General features: G+C 47.3%; 2 protein-coding genes across 2 annotated transcripts in view; one reads left to right on the top strand and one right to left on the bottom strand.

The window, feature by feature from the left end:
* Positions 1-16,158, bottom strand: part of LOC144690181 (uncharacterized) — a 56,078-nt gene extending 39,920 nt beyond the window's left edge. The window contains exons 1-3 of the mRNA XM_078557633.1: positions 15,936-16,158; positions 14,860-15,017; positions 11,881-11,950 (exon numbers count right to left, since the gene is read on the bottom strand). Of these exons, the coding sequence (XP_078413759.1) occupies positions 11,881-11,950; positions 14,860-14,978 (189 nt within the window). The 5' untranslated portion in view covers positions 14,979-15,017; positions 15,936-16,158. The remainder of the gene's footprint in view (positions 1-11,880; positions 11,951-14,859; positions 15,018-15,935) is intronic.
* Positions 16,159-22,221: 6,063 nt separating this feature from the next.
* The window catches only part of LOC144690012 (uncharacterized), a 16,519-nt gene continuing 16,323 nt past the window's right edge, over positions 22,222-22,417 (top strand). The window contains exon 1 of the mRNA XM_078557543.1: positions 22,222-22,255. Coding sequence (XP_078413669.1) covers positions 22,222-22,255 — 34 coding nt within the window. The remainder of the gene's footprint in view (positions 22,256-22,417) is intronic.

The following is a 22,417-nucleotide window of genomic DNA, read 5'->3' as shown; positions in this document are numbered from 1 at the left end:
GTGCAGCACAGAGGGGTTTGGGGGTCCTTGTTCATGAATCCCAAAAAGGTAACATATAAGTTCAACAGGTAATAGGGAAGGCAAATGGAATGTTGGCCTTTATTTCAAAGGGAATGGAGTATAAAAATAGGGAAGTCTTGCTAAAACTATACAAGGTACTAGTTAAACCATACCTAGAATACTGTGAACAATTTTGGTCCCCTTATCTAAGGAAAGATATACTGGCATTGAAGGCAGTCCAGAGAAGGGTTGATCCTGGGTATGGAGGGATTTTCTTATGAAGAGAGGTTGAGTATGTTGGGCCTGAACTCATTGGAGTTTGGAATCTTATTGAAACGTATAAGATTCTTAGGGGGCTTGACAGGGTAGATGCTGAGAGGTTGTTTCCCCTTGTGGGAGAGTCTAGGACCCGAGGGAATAATCTCAGAGTAAGGGGTCGCCCATTTAAAACAAAGATGAGGAGGAATTTCTTCTCTCAGAGGGTAGTCAATCTGTGGAATTCTTTACCACAGGGGGCTGTAGAGGCTGAGTCGTTAAGTATATTCAAGGCTGAGAGAGACAGATTTTTAATCAGTAAGGGAATCAAGGGTAATGGAGAAAAGGCAGGAAAGTGGAGTTGAGGATTATCGGATCAATCGTGATCTCATTGAACGGCGGAGCAGACTTGATGGACCGAATGGCCTTCTTCTGCTCCTACATTTTATGATCTTAAATGAGGAGACTAGGACTGCACACAGCACTCCAGATGGGGAGGCCGTGGCACAGTGATATTGTCACTAGACTAATTATCCAGAAATCCCAGCTAATGCTCTGGGGAACTGGGTTCAAATCCCACCATGGCAGATGGTGAAATATGAATTCAATAAAATATCTGGAATTAAAAGTCTAATAATAACCATAATGATTGTTGTTAAAAACCCATGAGGTGAGAGTGACTGCCCTTGACATCAAGGCAGCATTTGGCTGAGTGTGGCATCAAGGGGCCCTAGCAAAACTGGAACCAGGGGGAAAACTCCCTGGTGGTTGTTGGAAGTCAATCATCTCAGCTCCGGGAGTTCCTCAGGGTAGTATTCTCAGCCCAACTACCTTCAGATTCCTCAAAAGTGATGATGTTCAGCACAATTCCTAACTCAGGTACTGAAACAGTCCATTTCAACAGACCTTGACAACCAGGCTGGGGCTGACAAGTGGCAAGTATCATTTGCATCACACTAGTGTCAGGCAATGAACATTGCCAACAAGAGAGAATCTAACCATGGCATTCACTGAATCCCCCACTATCAACATCGTGGGGTTACCGTTGACCAGAAACTGGACATATAAATACAAGAGCAGATCGGGGGCTAGGAATCCTGCATCCTTCATTGAACTCACCTCCTGACCCCAAAGCCTATCCACCATCTACAAGATACTCTCCATGGGATGGGTGCAGCTCCAACACTCAAAAAGTTTGACACCATTTAGGAAAAAGCAGCCTGCTTGATTGGCACCCCTTCCACAAATATTCACTCCCAACAGCAGTGTGTACTATCTACAAGATGCACTACAGGAGCTCACCAAGGCTCCTTAGGCAGCACCTTTCAAACCCACAACCACTACCATCTAGAAGGACAGGGGCAGCAGCCTGAAGGTTCCCCTCCAATCCACTCACCATCCTGACTTGGAAACGCACCATCATTCCTTCAATGCTGCATGGTCAAAATCCTGGAACTCCCTCCCTAACAACTCCAGGTTGGTATGTTGCCTCCCTGGTGCGAGGGCCAAGGATGTCACTGAATGGCTACAGGGCATTCTAAAGGGGGAGGGCAAACAGACAGAGATTGTGATACATATTGGTACCAACGACATAGGTAGAAAGGGGGATGAGGACCTGCAAGCAGAATTTAGGGAGCTAAGAAGCAGATTAGAACACAGAACCTCAAAGTATTCTCTGGATTACTTCCAGTGCCACGTGCTAGTGAGTATAGAAATAGGAGGTTAGGTCAGATGAATGCATGGCTGGAGAGATGGTGCAGGAGGGAGGGCTTTAGATTTCTGGGACATTGGAACCGTTTCTGGGGGTGGTGGGAGCTGTACAAGGTGGACGGGTTGCACCTGAACCAAAATGGGACCAACATCCTTGCAGGGAAGTTTGCTAGTGCTGTTGGGGAGGGTTTAAACTAACTTGGCAGGGGGGTGGGATCCTGAGAGGAGGTTCAGCAGGGGAAGGTGCACAGCCAAAATTAGAAGAGAGAGCAAGTGAATCTGGAAGGCATAGAAATTATAGGCCAGTTAAGGCATAAGGGAGTTTGGCAAGGTTGGATGGTATTTACCTTAATGCAAGGAGTCTGACGAATAAGGCAAATGAGTTGAGGGCACAAATTAACGTATGGAAGTGTGATGTCATTGCTGTCACAGAGACATGGTTGAGAGAGGGGCAGGATTGGCAGCTCAATATTCCAGAATATAGGGACTTCAGGCGAGACAGGGAAGGAGGTAAAAGAGGAGGGGGTATCGCAATATTGATCTAGGAATCAATTACAATAGTAAGGAGGGATGACATCTTAGAAGGCTCCTCAAATGAAGCCATATGAGTAGAACTTAAAAAAAAAGGAGCAATCACATTACTGGGAGAGTACTAAAGGCCCCCAAACAGTCAGTGAGAAATGGAAGACCAGATATGTAGGCAAATTTCAGAGAAGTGTAAAAATAATAGGGTAATAATGGTGGGGGGTTTCAACTTCCCCAACATTAACTGGGTTCGTCATAGTGTGATAGGTTTAGAGGGAGCAGAATTCTTAAAATGCATCCAGGAGAGCTTTTTAAACCAGTACGTAGAAGGTCCTACAAGAGAGGGGGCAGTCCTGGACTTAATTTTAGGGGATGAAGCTGGGCAAGAGGTAGAGGTATCAGTGGGGGAGCATTTTGCAGATAGTGATCATAACTCTGTTAGATTCAAGGTTGTGATGGAAAAGGACAAGGATGGGCCAGAAATCAGAGTTCTAAATTGGGGGAAGGACAATTTTATTAATATCAGATATGATTTGGCCAGAGTGGACTGGGAGCAGCTACTTTTAGGTAAATCTGCGTCAGAGAAGTGGGACTCATTCAAGAAGAAATTAGGGAGAGCACAGAGCCAACATATTCCAATAAAGTCAAAGGCTGGGACCAACAAATCCAGGGAACCCTGGATGGTGAGGGATATACAGGATTGGATAAAGAGAAAAAGGGAGGCGTATGGCAGATACCGAGGGCTCAAAACAGCAGAAGCCCTAGAGGAGTATAGAATGTGTAGGGGGGAACTTAAAAATGAAATTAGGAGAGCAAAGAGGGAGCATGAAAAAACATTGGCAGGTAAAATAAAGGAAAATCCAAAGTTATTTTACAAGTACCTTAAGATTAAGAGGATAACTAGGGAAAGAATAGGGCCCTTTAAGGACCATAGTGGTAATTTGTGTGTGGAGCCGGAAGACGTAGGTAGGGTTCTAAATGAATACTTTCTGTCGGTGTTCACAAGTGAAAGGGATGACGTGGGTATGGAAATCAGGCAGAAGGACTGTGATATAATTAAAGAAATTATCATAGAAAGGGAGGAGGTTCTAAGTGGTCTGGCAGGCTTTAAAGTTGATAAATTTCATGCCCAGATGAAATGTATCCCAGACTGTTGAGTGAGGCAAGGGAGGAGATAGCAGGGGCGCTGGCAATAATTCTCAATACCTCTCTGGCCACTGGAGAGGTGCCAGAGGACTGGAGGACAGCCAATGTGGTTCCGTTATTCAAGAAGGGAGGAAGGGATAAACCAGGGAATCTACAGGCCAGTCAGTCTAACCTCAGTGGTGGGGAAACTATTGGGAGCAATTCTGAGGGACAGAATTAATCTATATTTGGAGAGGCAGGGATTAATCAAGGACAGTCAGCATGGTTTTGTTAAGGGGGGGTTCATGTCTGACCAATTTGATTGAATTTTTCGAAGAGGTGACCGGGTGTCTAGATGAGGGCAATGCATTTGACGTTGTCTATTCGGACTTCAGCAAGGCCTTTGATAAGGTCCCACATGGGAGACTGATAACGAAGGTAAGAGCCCATGGGATCCAAGGCAATTTGGCAAATTGGATCCAGAATTGGCTGAGTGGCAGGAAGCAGAGGGTGATGGTCGAGGGGTGTTTTTGTGACTGGATGCCTGTGTCCAGTGGGGTTCCACAGGGATCAGCGTTGGGTCCCTTGCTTTTTGTGGTATATATAAACAATTTAGACTTGAATGTAGGAGGGTTGATCAGTAAGTTCACGGATGATACGAAAATTGGTAGAGTGGTAAATAGTGAGGGCCTTAGATTACAGGAAGACATAGGCGGGCTGGTCAGGTGGGCTGATCAGTGGCAAACAGAATTTAATCCGGATAAGTGTGAGTTGATGCACTTGGGCAGGACAAACAAGGCACAGGAATACACAATGAATGGTAGGACCCTGGGAAGTACCGAGGATCAGAGGGACCTTGGTGTGCATGTCCACTGGTCCCTTAAGGTAGCGGGACAGGTAGATAAGGTGGTTAAGAAGGCATATGGGATACTTGCCTTTATTAGCCGAGGCATAGAATATAAGAGCAGGGAGGTTATGCTGGAACTGTATAAACTGCTGGTTAGGCCACAGCTGGAGTATTGCGTGGAATCCGCATTATAGGAAGGATGTGATTGCACTAGAGAGAGTGCAGACGAGATTTACCAGGATGTTGCCTGGGCTGGAGAGTTTTAGTTATGAGAAGAGATTGGATGGTCTGGGGTTATTTTCCCTGGAGCAGAGGAGATTGAGGGAGGACATGATCGAGGTGTATAAAATTATGAGGGGCATAGATAGGGTAGACAGGAAGGAACCTTTCCCCTTGGTGGAGGGATCAATAACCAGGGGGCATAGATTTAAGGTAAGGGGCAGGAGGTTAGAGGGGATGTGAGGAAGGATTTTTTCACCCAGGGAGTGGTGGGGAATCTGGAACTCACTGCCTGAAAGGGTGGTAGAGGCAAAAACCCTCATAACATTTAAGAAGTATTTGGATGTGCACTTGCGATGCCATGGCACACAAGGCTATGGGCCTAGTGCTGGAAAATGGGATTAGAATAGTTAGGTACTTGTTTGACCAGTGCAGACTCAATGGGCCGAAGGGCCTTTTTCTGTGCTGTAGACCTCTATGACTCTATGAGCACTACTGGGGGTACCTATGTCACATGGACAGCAGTGGTTCAAGAAATCCGCTTACCATCACCTTCTCAAGGGCAATTAGGGATGGGCAATAAATGCTGGTCTAGCCAGCGACACCCACAAATTCCATGACTGAATGAAAGAAAAGTGGTCTTACCAATGCCCTGTACAACTGAAGCGTAACCTCTCTGCTTTTGTATTCAATTCCCCTCGTAATAAACAACAATATTGTGTTAGCTTTCTAATTGCTTGCTGCACCTGAATAGTAATATTTTGTGATTTATGCTCTGCCCCCGAAATCCCTCTGCGTATCAGTGCTCTGAAATCTCTCGCCATTTCAATAATATGCTTGTTTTTTACTCTCCTTGCCAAAATGGACAAATTCACAATTTTCCCACATTATACTCCATTTGCCAGATCTTTGCCCACTCAATCTATCAATATCCCTTTGTTGCCACCGTATGTCCTCTTCACAACTTACTTTCCTACCTATCTTTGTGTCATCAACAAATTTAGCAACCATCCCATCCATTACTTCATCCAAGTCATTTATATAAAGTGTAAACAGTTGAGGCCCCAGCACTGACCCCTGTGGCACACCACTCATCACATCTTGCCAACCAGAAAAATACCCGCTTATGCCAACTCTCTGCTTCCTGTTAGCCAACCAAGCTTCTTTTTTCCACAACACTTTCCACAACATTTTCCACATTATCAAATGCCTTCTGGAAATCTAAGTACAGTACATCCACTGGTTCCACTTAATCCACAGCACATGTTACTTCTTCCAAGTACTCCGATAAATTGGTTAAACATGATTCCCATTTCACAAAGCCATGTTGACTCTGCCTGATTGCTTTGAGTTTTTCTAAGTGCCCTGTTATAACATCTAACATTTTCCCTATGACAGAATGTTAAGCTAACTGACCCTGTAGTTTCCCGCTTTCTGTCTCCCCTCCCTTTTTGAATAAAAGAGTTACATTCACTATTTTCCAATCTAATAGGACCGTCTCCGAATCCAGAGGATTTTGGAAAATTAAAATCAACACATTAACAACCTCACTAGCCAGCTCTTTTAAGGCCCTAGGATAAAGTCCATAAGGATCTGTCAGCCCGCAGTTCCAACAATTTGCTCAGTACCACTTCTCTGGTGATTGTAATTGTCCTGAGTTCTTCTTGGTTTACAGCTATTTCTGGGAGATCTATAGAAACTCTTACTATCCGTCTTTATATCTCTAGCTAGCTTTCTCTCATGCTCTAATTTTTTCCCTCCTTATTAATCTTTTAGTCATTCTTTGCTGTTCTTTATATTCTGTCCAATCTTCTGCCTGCCACCCAACTTTGCACAATCATATGCTTTCTCTTTAAGTTTGATACTGTCTTTAACCATGGATGGTGGGTCCTCCCCTTGGGATTTTTCTTTCTCATTAGAATGTATCTATTCAGTGTATTCTGAAATATCCCCTTAAATATCTGCCACTGAACCTCTATTGACCTGTCCCTTAACCTTTATTCATTCATGGGATGTGGGTGTCATTGCCCTTGTTCAGGGGGCATTTAAGAGTCAACCACATTGCTGTGGGCCTGGAGTCACATGTAGGCCAGACCAGGTAAGGACAGCAGATTTCCTTCCCTAAGGGACATTAGTGAACCAGATGGGTTTTTAATGACAATCAGCAATGATTTTGTGGTCATCATCAGACTTTTAATTCCAGATTTTTTTTATTGGATTCAAACCTTGCCATCTGCTGTGGTGGGATTTGAACTTGGGTGCCAAGGGCATTACCCTGGGCCTCTGGGTTACTAGCCCAGTGACAATACCACTACACCACCACCTCCCCCTAGCTCACTTTAGCTAGCTGTGCTTTCATGTCCTCATAATGGCACTTATTAAGTTTAAAATACTAGTCTTCAACCCAATCTTCTCTCCCCCAAAATATTTGTAAAATTCAAGCATATTATGATCACTGCTACCTAGGGGGACCTTCACCATGAGGTCATTAATTAACCCTATATTGTTGCACAATACCAGGTCTAATATAGCCTGCTCTCTGGTTGGTGCCAGAACATTCTATTCTAAGAAACTATCATAAAAGCATTCTATAAATTCCTCATCTAGGCTACCTTTTCCCACCTGATTTTTCCAGTCTATGTTGTCAGGAAGATATAGTAATGTTGTTGGAATTTATTGCAAAATAGTGGTGTCTGTATCTATTGGAATTAAAAAGTCTAATGATGACAGTGAAATCCATTGTCGATTGTTGTAAAAACCCATCTGGTTCACTAATGTCCTTTAGGGAAGGAAATCTGCTGTCCTTACTTGGTCTGGTCTACATATGACGCCAGACCCACAGCAATGTGGGTTGACTCTTAAATGCCCTTTGAACAAGGGCAATTAGGGATGGACAATAAATGCTGGCCTAGCCAGTGATACCCACATCCCGTGAACGAATATAAAAAAATATGTGTCTGTGTGTGTGTGTGTGTCTGTGTGTGAGACTTAATTGGATTAAAGGCAGCTGGCCTGAAGGCTTTGATGTGCTAGAAGATAAACTAGATTTGAAATGTTAAGTAGGTAAACATGGGGGAAGTTTGGAATGTAAGGTGTAAAAGGACATTTGCATTTTTAAATAAACTAGACTAGCTTGAATTCAGAAGAGGGAGTAAAATATTACACCTAGCCAGCAAAAGTTAAGAAGCAGCATGTTTATTTGTCCCAAAGGTTGCTGGTAAAATTGGTACTATAATTTTTTTTATGATTGGGGGATAAAATCCAAAGACATAGTGATACAATGGGAATTTGAATTCAAAGGGGAAAATATGTATAAAGGAGAGAAAGCTGTGTGTAAAGGCAGGGATTTTAAGATCTAACAAGTGTGAAAAGCCTTCAGCATCTATGCCTCAAACTGCTGTCTACAATGTATGGAAGTTAAGAAAATTCACTTTGAATTGGATTGTCCAGGGTATCATGTTTCTTTGCCTGTGTCTTTTAAAATCAATGTGTTTTGCTGTTGCCTTAATGGGGGTGTAACTGGGAGTCAGATTAATTAGGGGATTTAGAAGTTATTATAGTATTAATTTGTAGATATATGTATACACTTAAAATCATTTCTCTTATTAATAAATGTTTAATCTAGTTTTATAAAAATTTATAAGGCTCGGTTGCTTATTACTATTGAATTCAAAGCCCACATCTCAAAACATACAAATTTCAAAAATAGTTGTGGCAGTTGTCTCAAGTTTCCCTCTAGGATTTGAACAACTCAGCATTTACCATAACAATGTGTAGATTAAAATCCCCCATGATTATCGCTGGACCTTTCTGGCAAGCCCCCAACATTTCTTCCTTTATACTCCGTCCTACCATGTGGTTACTGTTGGGGGGCCTGTACATAACTCCCGTAAGTGACTTCTTGCCTTTAACATTTATCATCTCTACCCAAACCATTTCCACATCCCATTTTCCTGAACTTAGGTCGTCCCTCTCTATTGTGCTAATACCATCATTAATTAACATAGCCACCCCTCCACCTTTTCCTAGCTCATCTAAATGTCATGTACCCTTCAATATTCAGGTCCCAATCTATGCCATCCTGTAGCCATGTCTCTATAATGGCTATCAGATCATACTTATTTATTTCCATTTGCATTCTCAGTTCATCTGTTTTGTTTTGAATGCTGCATACATTCAGATACAGAGCCTTTAGCTTTGTCCTTTTATTATTTTTGCAACCTCTAGCCTTATCTGCTGGTTTATTCTTAGAATTGTGCTCTCCCTTCTGGACACAGTCTGTTTATCAAGTCCCATTTTAATACCTGTCTCTATTGCCTTGATTCTGCTCTTTGATTTACTACATCTTCCCAAATTTGATCCCTTGCCCCCACTATTTAGTTTAAAACCCTCTCTACTTCCCTAGTTATGTGGCTCGCGAGAACACCGGTCCCAGCATGGTTCAGGTGTAGACCGTCTAATGGTACAGCCCCTACTTTCCCCAGTTCTGGTGCCAGTGCCCCAAAAACCAGAGCCCACTTCTTCCACATTGGTCTTTGAGCCTCGCGTTCATTTTGCTAATTTTATTTGCCCTTTGCCAATTTCCACGCAGCTCGGGTAATAATCCAAACATTATAACATTTAAGGTCCTGCTTTTTAATTCAGTGCCTCGGTCCTCATACTCCCTATGTAGATCCTCTTTCCTAGTTCTACCGATATCATTGGTAACTACATGGACCAGGATGACTGGATCCCCCCACTGCCCATTGTAAGCTCCTCCCCAGCCCTGAACTATCCCAAACCCTGGCACCAAGCAAACAACATGACCTTCCGGGTTCTCACCATTGGCCACAGAGAACAGTGTCTATCCCTCTGACTATACAGTTCCCTACCACCGCCATATCCCTTTAACTCCCCCCATTTAAATGGTTTCCTGCACCATGAATCCACACTGCACATCCATACTGCTCTTGTCCATACAATCTGCAAGAACCTCGAGCTTGTTGGTCAGTTTAAAGGCTGAGGCTCCCCCACTTCCACCTTCTTGATCCCCTTACCTCCCTGTCTCACAGTCGCATCCTCCTGTCCACTGAACAAATCAGGTGACACTAACCTAAGGGGTGTGACTGTCTTCTGGAACAAAGTGTCCTGCAAAACTTCCCCTGTCGCACTGTCTGCAGCTCATTAACTCTGAGCCAAAGCCCCTCAAGCCGCAGGTACTTACTGCAGGTGTGGTTGCCATGGTCTGCATTGGCATCCGGGATCTCCCACATGCTGCAGCCGTAGCCTAGAAACATGGAAACGTAGAAAATAGGAACCAAAGTAGGTAATTCGGCTCTTTGAGTCTGTTCTGCCACTCAATCTGATCATAGCTGATCCTCTATCTCAACGCCCTACTCCCACATTCTATCCATACCCCAGGTGCCTTTAGAGTCTAGGAATCTATCTATTTCCTTCTGAAATATATTCGGTGACTTGGCCTCCACAGCTTCTGTGGTAGAGAATTCCACAGGTTCACCATCCTCTGAGTGAAGAAGCTTCTCCTCATCTCAGTCCTAAATGGTCTACCCCGTATCCTGAGACTGGGACCCCTGGTTCTAGACCCCCAGCCAGAGGAAACATCATCCCTGCATCCAGTCTGTCCATCCCTGTCAGAATTTTATACGTTCTAATGAGATTTCCTCTCATTCTTCTAAACTCCACAGGCCTAGCCGACCCAATCTCTCCTCATACAATCTTGCCACCCCAGGAATCAGTCTGGTGAACCTTCGCTACACTCCCTCTATGAAAAGTATATCCTTTCTTAGGTAAGGAGACCAAAATTGCACACACTACTCCAGGTGTGGTCTCACCAAGGCCCTGTACAGCTGCAGTAAGACATCCTTGCTCCTGTACTCAAGTCCTCTCACAATGAAGGCCAACTTACCGTTTGCCTTCTTAACTGCTGGCTGCACCTGCATGCCTGCTTTCAGTGATTGGTGTACAAGGACACCCAGGACCCTTTGAACATCAACATTTCCCAATCTATCACTATTTAAATAACACTCCGCCATTCTGCTTTTACTACTGATGTGGATAACTTCACACTTATCCATGTTATACTGCATCTGCCATGTATTTGCCCACTCACTCAACTTGTCTAAATCACCATGAAGCCTCTTAACACCTCTTCACCGCTCACATTCCCACCAAGTTTCATGTCATCAGCAAATTTGGAAATATTTCATTTGGTTCCCTCATCCAAATCATTGATATATATTATGAATAGCTGGGGCCCAAGCACTGATTCCTGCGGTACCCCACTAGTCACTGCCTGACACTCTGACAAAGGCCCATTTATTCCTACTCTCTGCTTCCTGTCTGCTAACCAATTCTCAATCCATGCCAATATATTACCCCCAATCCCATGTGCATGACACATCACCCTTCCTGCCATCTTTATTGTGTTAATTAAATAAATTTATCACTCACTCGCTCACCAAACTCCCACCTTGACACTCAGTGCAGACCAAGCAGCACTGAAGACTCAAAACAAAAGCAGAATTACCTGGAAAAACTCAGCAGGTCTGGCAGCATCGGCAGAGAAGAAAAGAGTTGACGTTTCGAGTCCTCATGACCCTTCAACAGAACTGAGTAATATCAGGAGAGGGGTGAAATATAAGCTCTGAATACTCCCTGTTTTCATACATTCTGAAAACAAATGAGTCAAGTTCTGAAAACCAGTTTAAGCTAGTTACCTCATTAACTAGCTGCGCTCAGCTTGTACACCTCTGTTTAAAGCTGGAATAAACTTAACTTCTCTTATTTTAAGGAGTAATTTTTAGTTGATTCCTAAATTAAGGAGAAAAAAACAGACTTTAGAAATAAACCTTTAAAACTCCCTCACTCACCAGGCTCAGCAACACTCCAGACTCTCATGAAGGGCCTAGGTTTGGATGCAGAGTTCTGCTCCCCCTCAGCACCACTGCCTTACTGTGGGCAGGGCTGAGGTGTTACCCGAGCTGCCCTGAGTCCCCACTGCTGCCCCGTAAACACTTTGGCAGGAATCTCACCTCCATGGGAAAATAGGAATCTTCACCACAGGGTCAGGTACCTGAGCAGGAAGAATTCCAGGGTAATTCTTCAGCCCTCCCACTCCCTGCAGCTCCACCCACACACCCCACACACCCCAACCACCTCGCTAACTTTGGACAAGCGGATTCCTTGTCCCCTCAACTTACAATTCTTAGGAGTTGAGAGTCGCCTTTAGACTCCATGTAGTTATTCTCTGTCGCAAATTGAGCTGGCTTCCTGTGCGGAGAAGAAAAAGCACATGTTAGAAAACGTTAGTGTCCTTTGGTACACTATGCCAGCTCCAAACAAGGTTACGTGGGTACAGACATCATTCCGTGTAGTGTGAAATCATCCAGGCCAGTGGATTCCTGGTTTGATTCTCAGTTGGTGCTGAGGTTAGTTGATCTCAGCAGGACAGCAGAATTGTAGAATAAACAGCACAGAAGGAGGCCATTTGGTCCATTGCTCCAGGGTCAGATCTCTGAACAAGCTCTTCCCAAAGCCCTCTTTCCCTGGCCCTCCCCCATTAGGCCCATTGTCCTTCTGTCCTCTCTCTGGACGAGCTTTCCCCTTAGTGATTATATGCAGCAAGGTCAGAGAAAACTCAGAGAAACCTACGCCTCCGCTGGCCCCTGAAAATAACTGTATGGAGATGAACCATGTGAGTGGGCACGTGTTACAAAACATTAATCCACCCTTCCAGCCCATTGTGCCTCTGGCTTTACCAATGCATCTTGCCAATAAGTTGTGCCAACACACACCATCACTTATTGTGAACTCCCAGAATCAGAATCAAAGAATCACAGAATCACACAGGGCAAAAGAGGCCTTCAGCCCATCGAGTCTGCACCAACACGTGAGAAACACCTGACCCATCTACCTAATCCCATTTACCAGCACTTGGCCCATAGCCTTGAATGTTATGACATGCCAAGTGCTCATCCAGGTACTTTTAAAGGATGTGAGGCAACCCGCCTCCACCACCCTCCCAGGCAGTGCATTGCAGACCGTCACCACCCTCTGGATAAAAAGGTTTTTCCTCACATCCCCCCTAAACCTCCTGCCCTTCACCTTGAACTTATGCCCTCTTGTGACTGACCCTTCAACTAAGGGGAACAGCTGCTCCCTATCCACCCTGTCCATGCCCCTCATAATCTTGTACACCTCGATCAGGTCGCCCCTCAGTCTTCTCTGCTCCAATGAAAACAACCCAAGTCTATCCAACCTCTCTTCATAACTTAAATGTTTCATTGCAGGCAACATCCTGGTGAATCTCCTCTGCACCCCCTCCAGTGCAATCACATCCTTCCTATAGTGTGGTGACCAGAACTGCACACAGTACTCCAGCTGTGGCCTCACCAAGTTTCTATACAACTCCAACATGACCTCCCTACTTTTGTAATCTATGCCTCGATTGCCCAGGAGTGTTGAACTCCTCAACTGGAGACCCCAGAACCAGGGATGTCAGGCCGTACGCAGTACAAGCTCCCACTTAACAAATTACTCTTCAGATAATTAAACAGCTCTAGAAAGCCTCCATTCCGGTAAATTAGGAACCAAATTAGAATGCACAGAAGAGGTGAAAAATCCAACATGGAGCAGAGCAAGTGTCTAACTGAGAGCAGGTGGTAGAGTGAGACAGAGACAAACAGAACTTCACCAGATCAAACAGAGATTGAGGGAGTCCATGTACAGAGATCACTAAAAGCTACTTGACATCAACAAAAACTATTAAGAGGGTTAACAGAATGTTGGCTGTAGCAGCGCTTCCTACAGGTCAGAGGTCAGTTTGCCAAAATATTGGAAGGAGAGAAACAAGTGCCTGGGGGTCTTTCCGCATTGCACAGGGAGAGCCTGAATTCTGAAACTGGTCATTTGGAAATACGGATGATAAAAGACCAAACTCATAGGGCTGAATTTTGCTGTCGGTGAGCAGGGGGCGGGGCCCACTCGCCGATGCGCAAAATGATGCGGGTTGACATCGAGCGGAACCCCCTATATTATCCGGCCCCATTTAAGTCTTCAGGAAGGCGGGTCCACAGCAAAATCAGCTGTCTACCCGCCGACCTGTCAATGGCCAATTGAGGCCATTGACAGGATCATTGAAACAATTTAAGGACCTGCCCGTCCAACCTTAAGGTCAGCGGGTCGGCCAGGAGCCCAGGCGGGGAATAGAAAAAACATGAAACCTCATCCACCAGCGGGATGAGGTTTCATGTAGGGATTTAAAAAGTTGAATAAAGTTTGAGTGAAATTTATTAACATGTCCCATCTCGTGTAACATTGTCACATGAGGGGGACTTGTTAAGGATTTTTTTTCCTCTATTTTTATTGTTTATACAACTGTCAGCGATCTCCCTGTGGCTGCACTTAGCCTCAGGGAGATGTGTGCTCTTTCGTATGCATGTGTGAAAGAGCGCACTCTCGCTTTTGGGGAATCCCCCCCCTGCCCGCACAGGGAGCGCATAGCGCTTCCCGCCGGACGTCACGCTGGGTGGGCCTTAATTGACCCGCCCAGGTAAAATGGCGGCGGGGCCCACTTCTCCAGCGGGGATCAGCTCCCCGCCCGCCGGAGATTGGGTCGGGCCCGCCCGCTCGACAGGCAGAGAATTCTGCCCACAGAAATTTACAACAGGGATGAAGCTCCATCTAATTCACATTCTGCCACTCTGGTCATCATGTGATCCAATGATAACGGAGTTATTGGCCAATCACAGTGGTCAATGAGTCGACAACAGTGCCAGGCATAAGGTGGGGAAAGCCCCCATTGGGGGAGAGCTTTCAGAACCAGAGCTCCAAAGTCACCTGCACCTCCCACATTTCAGTCCTCAAATTACTCAGATATTGTGTCTCAAAATGTTATTTTCTGAAAGAAATCTATCTCACATAAATTTGAATCAATTAACGCTATCCCCATCATTTCTCATCAATGATACCTCGATTTAAAAATGGTTGCCTAAGAAACCAAAATTACTCCTTTCAGCCATTGGATTCATTGCGGCATCTCTGACCAGGCTGTCAGCAACCTGTGTCAATGCTCCATAGAATCCCTTACTGTTTCTCCCAGACCAAGGCACCCGGTGATCCCAGGCCTCCCCTGCTGTTGATGCTACCAGGAGTGTGCTGTTAGTGTACAGCTGGCTTACCTCATGCAGTTCCCACAGGAGATTAGCAGCAGGATGAGCAGTAGTAAGGACACCGTGAAGAGCAGCCCCAGATTCAATGGATAGGGTCCAGTGCTCAAGGACCAGAACTCTGAGTTCATTATCAAAGGTGGAGTTATAAGGTGCTGGAGTTAATTCATCTGAAAGAACGATAATAAAATTCCTTACATACATTGACTTTAGTGGGATTTAGATTCATAATAAAAGGAAATATCAGGAAAATTGATTCAGAAAGCAGTCGCGTGTGTACATATCCTTAAGGTGCAGCAGAGAGCAGGAGATCATGGATTTCTGGTTCAAATATTTTAAAGTGATAGGGGCAGGGGTTCTGAGGGGAGCTCAGCGAGATCTCTAGGGTGGAGATCACCATTTCTGGGGCTGCTTACCGCCCACCAAGGGTGAGAGTCTCTACAAGTGACCCAGAGTATCTCAGGCCTGGATCCCCAGAAAAGGGAAAAGGTTTTAGTTCTATACTTCAAATCGAACACGCTATGGGGGCTGAGGAGCAACTGGGTGAAACTATGGCTTTCTACATCAGTCTGTCCGGTTCATGGTCACTTTTTATGATAATATTTTTATGCCAGGATGGGTCTTGAAGGCCAGTATTACCATCACACAACTGGAACTCTCTCTGGTCCTTCCAACTTAACTCAACGCAACTAATTCCTCCCCCCAAGATTTGCTCGAGTCGAGTTTGTTGTTCTGTTTTTTTTTGCCGTGGAGTTTATTTGGTGAGATTTTGTAAAGATAATGAGCCTTTTAGCTCAGTTCCTATTTGTATTGAAGCCGCCCATTTTACATTCATGGACAAAATAACAATCTACCCTTCTTTCTTTCTAAGTGGAATCGACTCTCTTGTGGGTTTGTCTGTACTCTGTCACTGGGCTGGACTGGGTTTTATTCAGCCCTGCTTTTTCCCTATCGTGTCTTCTCCCAGTCCCCGTCCATAGTTTGTCGTTCCAAATGCAGCTTATCTGCTCCTGTCCGAGGTCTCAGGGACAGTCAGTTAAACTGTCCAGTTAAACATCAGTTGAATCCTAAATCCGGTTTGTACTCACAGATAGTTGCTGGTGTGAGAAGCAGGCAGTGGTCGCAGACAACACCAGCTGAACCTTGCATGCAGCCTTTCCCTTAGTGACAAGTTCCTATCCATTGTACCAAGGAAGGAGATGAACGAAGGTAATATCTCCACATAACTGCTCCCAATGCTAAAATCAAACTCCTGCATGGAGGTGCAGAGCTGCTGTACAGAAAGCAACTGCAACTCAGCTACACTGACCTTTGGACCATGACACTGGCAAGTTATTTCACTTCCTCACTCTCTGACGTTCCTTTCTGCTCAGAACAAAAGTTAGCCGGCCTCAAAAAAATTCGACTGTCCAGGCCAAGCGTAGCGAGGGAAGGTCAAGTGGAATGAGCCCTTCACTCGTGCAGTGTGCTCTGACCCTGAGACACAGCAGCTCACCACTCTGTCAGCTTTAACTCTTTCAAAGCTGTAATCCTCTCAAATTTCAGCTACTATCACTCATCGCTCCCACACAGCACGGTGTTTTGTTCAGTCGGTGCATCGCTGCCTAAGCATCAGTGAGCTGGACTTTGGCTAACTGGAGTGTTCTCTCCTTGCTTCCCATTCCACTCGTGTCACTTGCCCACCTACCTCTCCTGTACCTTCAGTCAGGACATTGAAAAGTTACAAACTGCCTGGACTGCCTCACTATTCCCTCAGTGCTGAGGAGCCTTTGAACAGGACTGAGTTTCCAAGCAATTTAGTCAAAGGGAATGAGTGAGTTTGCCATGAATCAAAAACGGGCTCCAACCTCCTCCAATGGGACAAAGTCAAAGAGCAATCACAGATTAGCTGATCATAGTGAAGGAATATTAAATGAATTCAGTAGGTTCACTATAGTGAAGAATGTACTTAGACTTTGGAAGGAGATTAAGTGGGTTGGGAGAGCGCCTGATAGGGGAGAGTGTACATGGGGTATGGGAGGAGATTAAATGGATGGAAAAGACAGAGAGAGTGGAGTATAATTTCAGTGGGATGGAATGCCCTTTTTCTGTTCCTGGGGTTTAAACTGATTGCCAATAATCAATCCTATCAGGTAAATAGCATCTCCACTTGTTGCTCCTCCCGCTGCGATGGTCAGTCGGAGGACAATGAGGGAGGGCAGTGTGGGTAATTGCTCATCCTCTCACCCTCTGCATGAGCCTCTTGACCCTCTTTGCAGTCCAGGCAGGGGTGAACCAACTACAACCAGACTGCAGCCGCCACATCAAACAGTGGATTTGTGCTTCATTATGACACAACATAGAGTGCATAGTGCAGAAACTCCAGTGAAATCTCTGCAAAAAATAATTGGAAAGTTGAATCATAGTCACGTTGACTCTGCTACAATGCCTGGCCTTGGCAAGCAGGCTGCCTGCACTCATGTTACTAGTTTTTGTAACAAGAAGAAGAAGGAAGGGACCTTGCTCAAACAATCCCTATGTACCCAGTATGATTCCAATAACATCCATCCTTCCTGCCCATGTGAGTTACATGATAGAGACAGAGGCAGCCAGAGACAGAGACAGAGAGAGGCAGAGAGACAGGAAGAGAATGACAGCAGAGAGAGAGAGGGAGAGAGGGAGAGATGGAGACAGAGACAGGGAGAGCAGTGAGAGAGACAGAGATTGAGAGCAGAGCGAGAGAGAGTGAGAACAGAGACAGAGATTGAGAGCAGAGCGAGAGAGAGTGAGAGCAGAGAGACAGGGAGTGAGAGCAGAGAGAGAGAAAGAGTAGAGAGAAACAGAGACAGAGAGAGAGCAGAGGGAGACAGAGGCAGAGAGAGCAGTGAGAGAGCCAGAGAGTGAGAGCAGAAAGCCAGTGAGAACAGAGAGAGAAAGAGCACAGAGAGAGAGAGGTAGACAGAGGCAGGGAGAGCAGTGAGAGAGCCATAGAGTGAAAGCAGAGAGAGAGAAAGAGCAGAGAGAGAGAGGGAGACAGAGACAGAGAGAGCAGAGAGAGAGAGAGAGAGGGAGACAGAGAGAGCAGTGAGAGAAAGAGCACAGAGAGAGAGAGAGCCAGAGAGAGAGACAGAGACAGAGACAGAGAGAGAGAGAGCCAGAGAGTGAGAAGAGAGAGAGAGAGACAGAGAGAGACAGAGAGTGAGCAGAGAGAGATTGAGAGCAGAGAGAGAGAGAGACAGAGACAGAGTAAAAACAGAGAGAGAGAGAGAGAGAGAGAGACAGACAGAGACAGAGAGAGAGGAGAGAGAGTGAGGGAGACAGAGACTGAGAGAGCAGTGAGAGAGCCAGAGAATGAGAGCAGAGAGCCAGAGAGTGAGAGCAGAGAGCCAGAGAGTGAGAGCAGAGACAGAAAGAGCACAGAGAGAGAGAGAGAGAGAGAGAGAGACAGACAGTGAGAGAGAGAGAGTGAGAGCAGAGAGAGACAGAGACCGATAGCAGAGAGAAAGAGCAGAGAGAGCAGAGAGAGAGTTAGAGAGAGAGCAGAGAGAGAGAGAGAGAGACAGAGAGAGCAGAGAGAGAGAGAGAGAGAGGGAGACAGAGAGAGCAGTGAGAGAAAGAGCACAGAGAGAGAGAGAGAGCCAGGGAGAGAGACAGAGACAGAGACAGAGAGAGAGAGAGCCAGAGAGTGAGAAGAGAGAGAGAGAGACAGAGAGAGACAGAGAGTGAGCAGAGAGAGATTGAGAGCAGAGAGAGAGAGACAGAGACAGAGACAGGGTAAAAGCAGAGAGAGAGAGAGAGACAGACAGAGACAGAGAGAGGAGAGAGAGTGAGGGAGACAGAGACTGAGAGAGCAGTGAGAGAGCCAGAGAATGAGAGCTGAGAGCCAGAGAGTGAGAGCAGAGACAGAAAGAGAACAGAGAGAGAGAGAGAGAGAGACAGTGAGAGAGAGAGTGAGAGCAGAGAGAGAGAGAGTGAGAGCAGAGAGAGGCAGAGACCGAGAGCAGAGAGAAAGAGCAGAGAGAGAGAGAGAGAGAGAGAGACAGAGAGAGCAGAGAGAGAGAGAGACAGAGACAGAGAGAGCAGTGAGAGAGCCAGAGAGTAAGAACAGAGGGAGAAAAAGCACAGAGAGAGAGCGACAGAGAGATAGAGAGAGCCAGAGAGAGAGAGGTAGAGAGAGATAGAGAGCCTGAGAGAGAGAGAGAGAGAGAGAGAGAGGGGTAGAGAGAGATAGAGAGCTAGAGAAAGAGGTAGAGAGAGATAGAGAGCTAGAGAGAGAGAGGTAGAGAGAGATAGGGAGCCAGAGAGAGCCAGAGAGAGAGAGGTAGAGAGAGATAGAGAGCCTGAGAGAGAGAGAGAGAGAGAGAGAGAGAGAGAGGGGTAGAGAGAGATAGAGAGCCAGAGAAAGAGGCAGAGAGAGATAGAGAGCTAGAGAGAGAGAGGTAGAGAGAGATAGGGAGCCAGAGAGAGAGAGAGAGAGAGAGGGAGAGAGACAGACTGAGAGCCAGGGAGGCAGACAGGGAGAGAGGGTCCTGAAGGGGAGTGTGCCACATAAAGTTGCCGCCTAAAAGATAATCTCACAGTAAATGTACTTGGAGCTTTAACAAATCAAAGAACATGAACTTTTGTAACAATTTCCATGGCCTCTGAACATTCCAAAGCGCTTCACATAACTAATGAAATATGAAATACTTTTGAAGTTTGTCCACTGTTGTAACTAAGGAAACAGAGAAACCAATTTGTGCACAGCATGGTGCTTTTTACTTATTCTCTCACGGGGTGTGGGTGTCGCTGGCTGGGCCAACGTTTATTGCCCATCCTTAGTTGCCCTTGAGAAGGTGGTGGTGAGCTGCCCTCTCGAACCGCTGCAGCCTCTCCCTCTAAGGGAAGGTGGTGGTGTTGTGGTAATGCTGCTGGGCCAGTAATCCAGAAGCCCAGGCTAATATCCTGTGAGGAATTGATTCAAATCTCACCATGGGAGCTGGAGGGATTTAATTCAATTAATAAATCTGGAATTGAAAGATAGCCTCAGTGATGGTGACCTTGAAAGTATCAGCAACCATCTGGTTCACTAATGGGAAGGGAAACTGCTGTCTTTACCTGGTCTGGCCTACATGTGTCTCCAGACCCACAGTTGATGTGGTTGACTCTTAACTGCCCTCTGAAATAGCCCAACAAGAGACTCAGCTTAAAGGTGATCAGAGGTGGGCACAAATGCTGGTAATGACACCCACACCCCAGGAAAGAATAATGTTTTAAAAATCCACCTGATGTAGCAACAGTTAGGGAAGGGGGTTGTGATGTGGGGTGGGGTGGTGTAGGGTTGTAGGGGTGTGGTGGAGTTGTGGGGTTGTGGGATGGTGTAGGGTTGTGGGTGGTGGGGTGGGGTAGGGTTGTGTGGGGTGGGGTGGTGTGGTGGGGTTGTGGGGTGGTGTGGGGTTGTGGGGTGGTGTAGGGTTGTGGGGTGGTGTGGGGTGGTGGGGTGGGGTAGGGTTGTGGTGTGGTGTGGGGTGGTGTGGGGTGGTGTGGGGTGGTGGTGGGGTGGGGTAGGGTTGTGGGGTGGGGTGGGGTAGGGTTGTGTGGTGTGGGGTGGGGTGGTGGTGTAGGGTTGTGGCGTGGTTTGGGGCGGTGGGGTGGTGTAGGGTGGTAGGGTGGTGGGGTGGTGTGGGGTGGTGTGGGGTGGTGGGGTGGTGTAGGGTTGTGGGGTGTGTAGGGTTGTGGGGTGGTGTAGGGTGGTGGGGTGGTGTGGGGTGGTGTGGGGTGGTGTAGGGTGGTGGGGTGGTGTAGGGTGGTGGAGTGGTGGGGTGGTGTAGGGTGGTGGGGTGGTGTAGGGTTGTGGGGTGGTGTGGGGTGGTGGGGTGGTGTAGGGTGGTGGGGTGGTGTGGGTGGTGTAGGGTGGTGGGGTGGTGTGGGGTGGTGGGGTGGTGTGGGGTTGAGGGATGGTGTAGGGTGGTGGGGTGGTGTAGGGTTGTGGGTGGTGTGGGGTTGTAGGGTGATGCAGGGTGGTGGGGTGTTGTAGGGTTGTGGGGTGGTGTAGGGTGGCGTAGGGTTGTGGGGTGGTGTAGGGTTGTGGGTTGGTGTAGGGTAGTGGGGTGGTTTGGGGTGGTGTAGGGTTGTGGGGTAGTGTAGGGTGGTGTGGGGTGGTGTAGGGTTGTGGGGTGGTGTAGGGTGGTGTGGGGTGGTGTGGGGTGGTGGGGTGGTTTGGGGTGGTGGGGTGGTGTAGGGTGGTGTAGGGATGTGGGGTGGAGTAGGGTTGTGGGGTGGTGTAGGGTTGTGGGGTGGTGTAGGGTGGTGTGGGGTGGTGTAGGGTTGTGGGGTGGTGTAGGGTGGTGTGGGGTGGTGTGGTGTGGTGGGGTGGTTTGGGGTGGTGGGATGGTGTAGGGTGGTGTAGGGTTGTGGGGTGGTGTAGGGTTGTGGGGTGGTGTAGGGTTGTGGGGTGGTGTGGGGGGTGTGGGGGGTGTAGGGTTGTGGGGTGGTGTGGGGGTGTAGGGTTGTGGGGTGGTGTGGGGGGTGTAGGGGTGTGAGGTGGTGTAGGGTTGTGGGGTGGTGTGGGGTTGTGGGGCGGTGTAGGGTGGTGAGGTGGTGTAGGGTTGTGGGGTGGTGTAGGGTTGTGGGGTGGTGTAGGGTTGTAGGGTGGTGTAGGGTGGTGTAGGATGGTGTGGGGTGGTGTGGGGTGGTGTGGGGTGGTGGGGGGGTGGGGTAAGGTTGTGGGGTGGGGTGGGGTAGGGTTGTGTGGTGTGGGGTGGGGTGGTGGTGTAGGGTTGTGGGGTGGTTTGGGGTGGTGGGGTGGTGTAGGGTTGTAGGGTGGTGGGGTGGTGTGGGGTGGTGTGGGTGGTGGTGGGGTGGTGTAGGGTTGTGGGGTGGTGTAGGGTTGTGGGGTGGTGTGGGGTGGGTAGGGTGGTGGGGTGGTGTGTGATGGTGTGGGGTGGTGTAGGGTGGTGGGGTGGTGTGGGGTGGTGGGGTGGTGTGGGGTGGTGTGGGTGGTGGGGTGGTGTGGGGTGGTGTGGGGTGGTTGGGTGGTGTGGGTTGTGGGTTGTGGGGTGGTGTGGGGTGGGGTGGGGTGGTGGGGTGGGGGTGTGGTGTAGGGTGGTGTGGGGTGGTGTGGGGTGGTGGGGTGGTGGGGTGGTGTAGGATGGTGTGGGTGGTGGGGTGGTGGCGTGGGGGTGTGGTGTGTGGTGGTGGGGTGGTGTGGGGTGGTGTAGGGTGGTGTGGGGTGGTGTGGGGTGGGGGGTGGTGGCGTGGGGGTGTGGTGTGGGGTGGTGTGGGGTTGTGGGGTGGTGTGGGGTGGTGTGGGTTCTGTTTATTCTGGGGTAAATACTGAAGATTGGTTGTGTTTGTGTTTAGTCCGGAGTAAATGTTGCAGTTTGGTTGGAATTGTGGTCATTCTGGGGGTAAATTATGCAGTTTGGCTATGATTGTGTTCATTCTGGGGGTAAGTACTGTGGTGTAGTTTGGATTGTGTTTTTTCTGGGTCAAATACTGCAGTTTGTTTGGGATTGTGTTTATTCTGGGGGTACATACTGCGGTTTGGATTGTGTTTATTCTGGGCATAAATACTGCCAGTTTGGTTGTGTGATTGTTTTTATTCTGGAGT

The sequence above is a fragment of the Cetorhinus maximus genome, chromosome 14 (assembly GCF_964194155.1).
Source record: "Cetorhinus maximus chromosome 14, sCetMax3.hap1.1, whole genome shotgun sequence".
NCBI classification, from domain to species: domain Eukaryota; kingdom Metazoa; phylum Chordata; class Chondrichthyes; order Lamniformes; family Cetorhinidae; genus Cetorhinus; species Cetorhinus maximus.
This window is presented reverse-complemented; position numbering and strand designations above follow the sequence as displayed.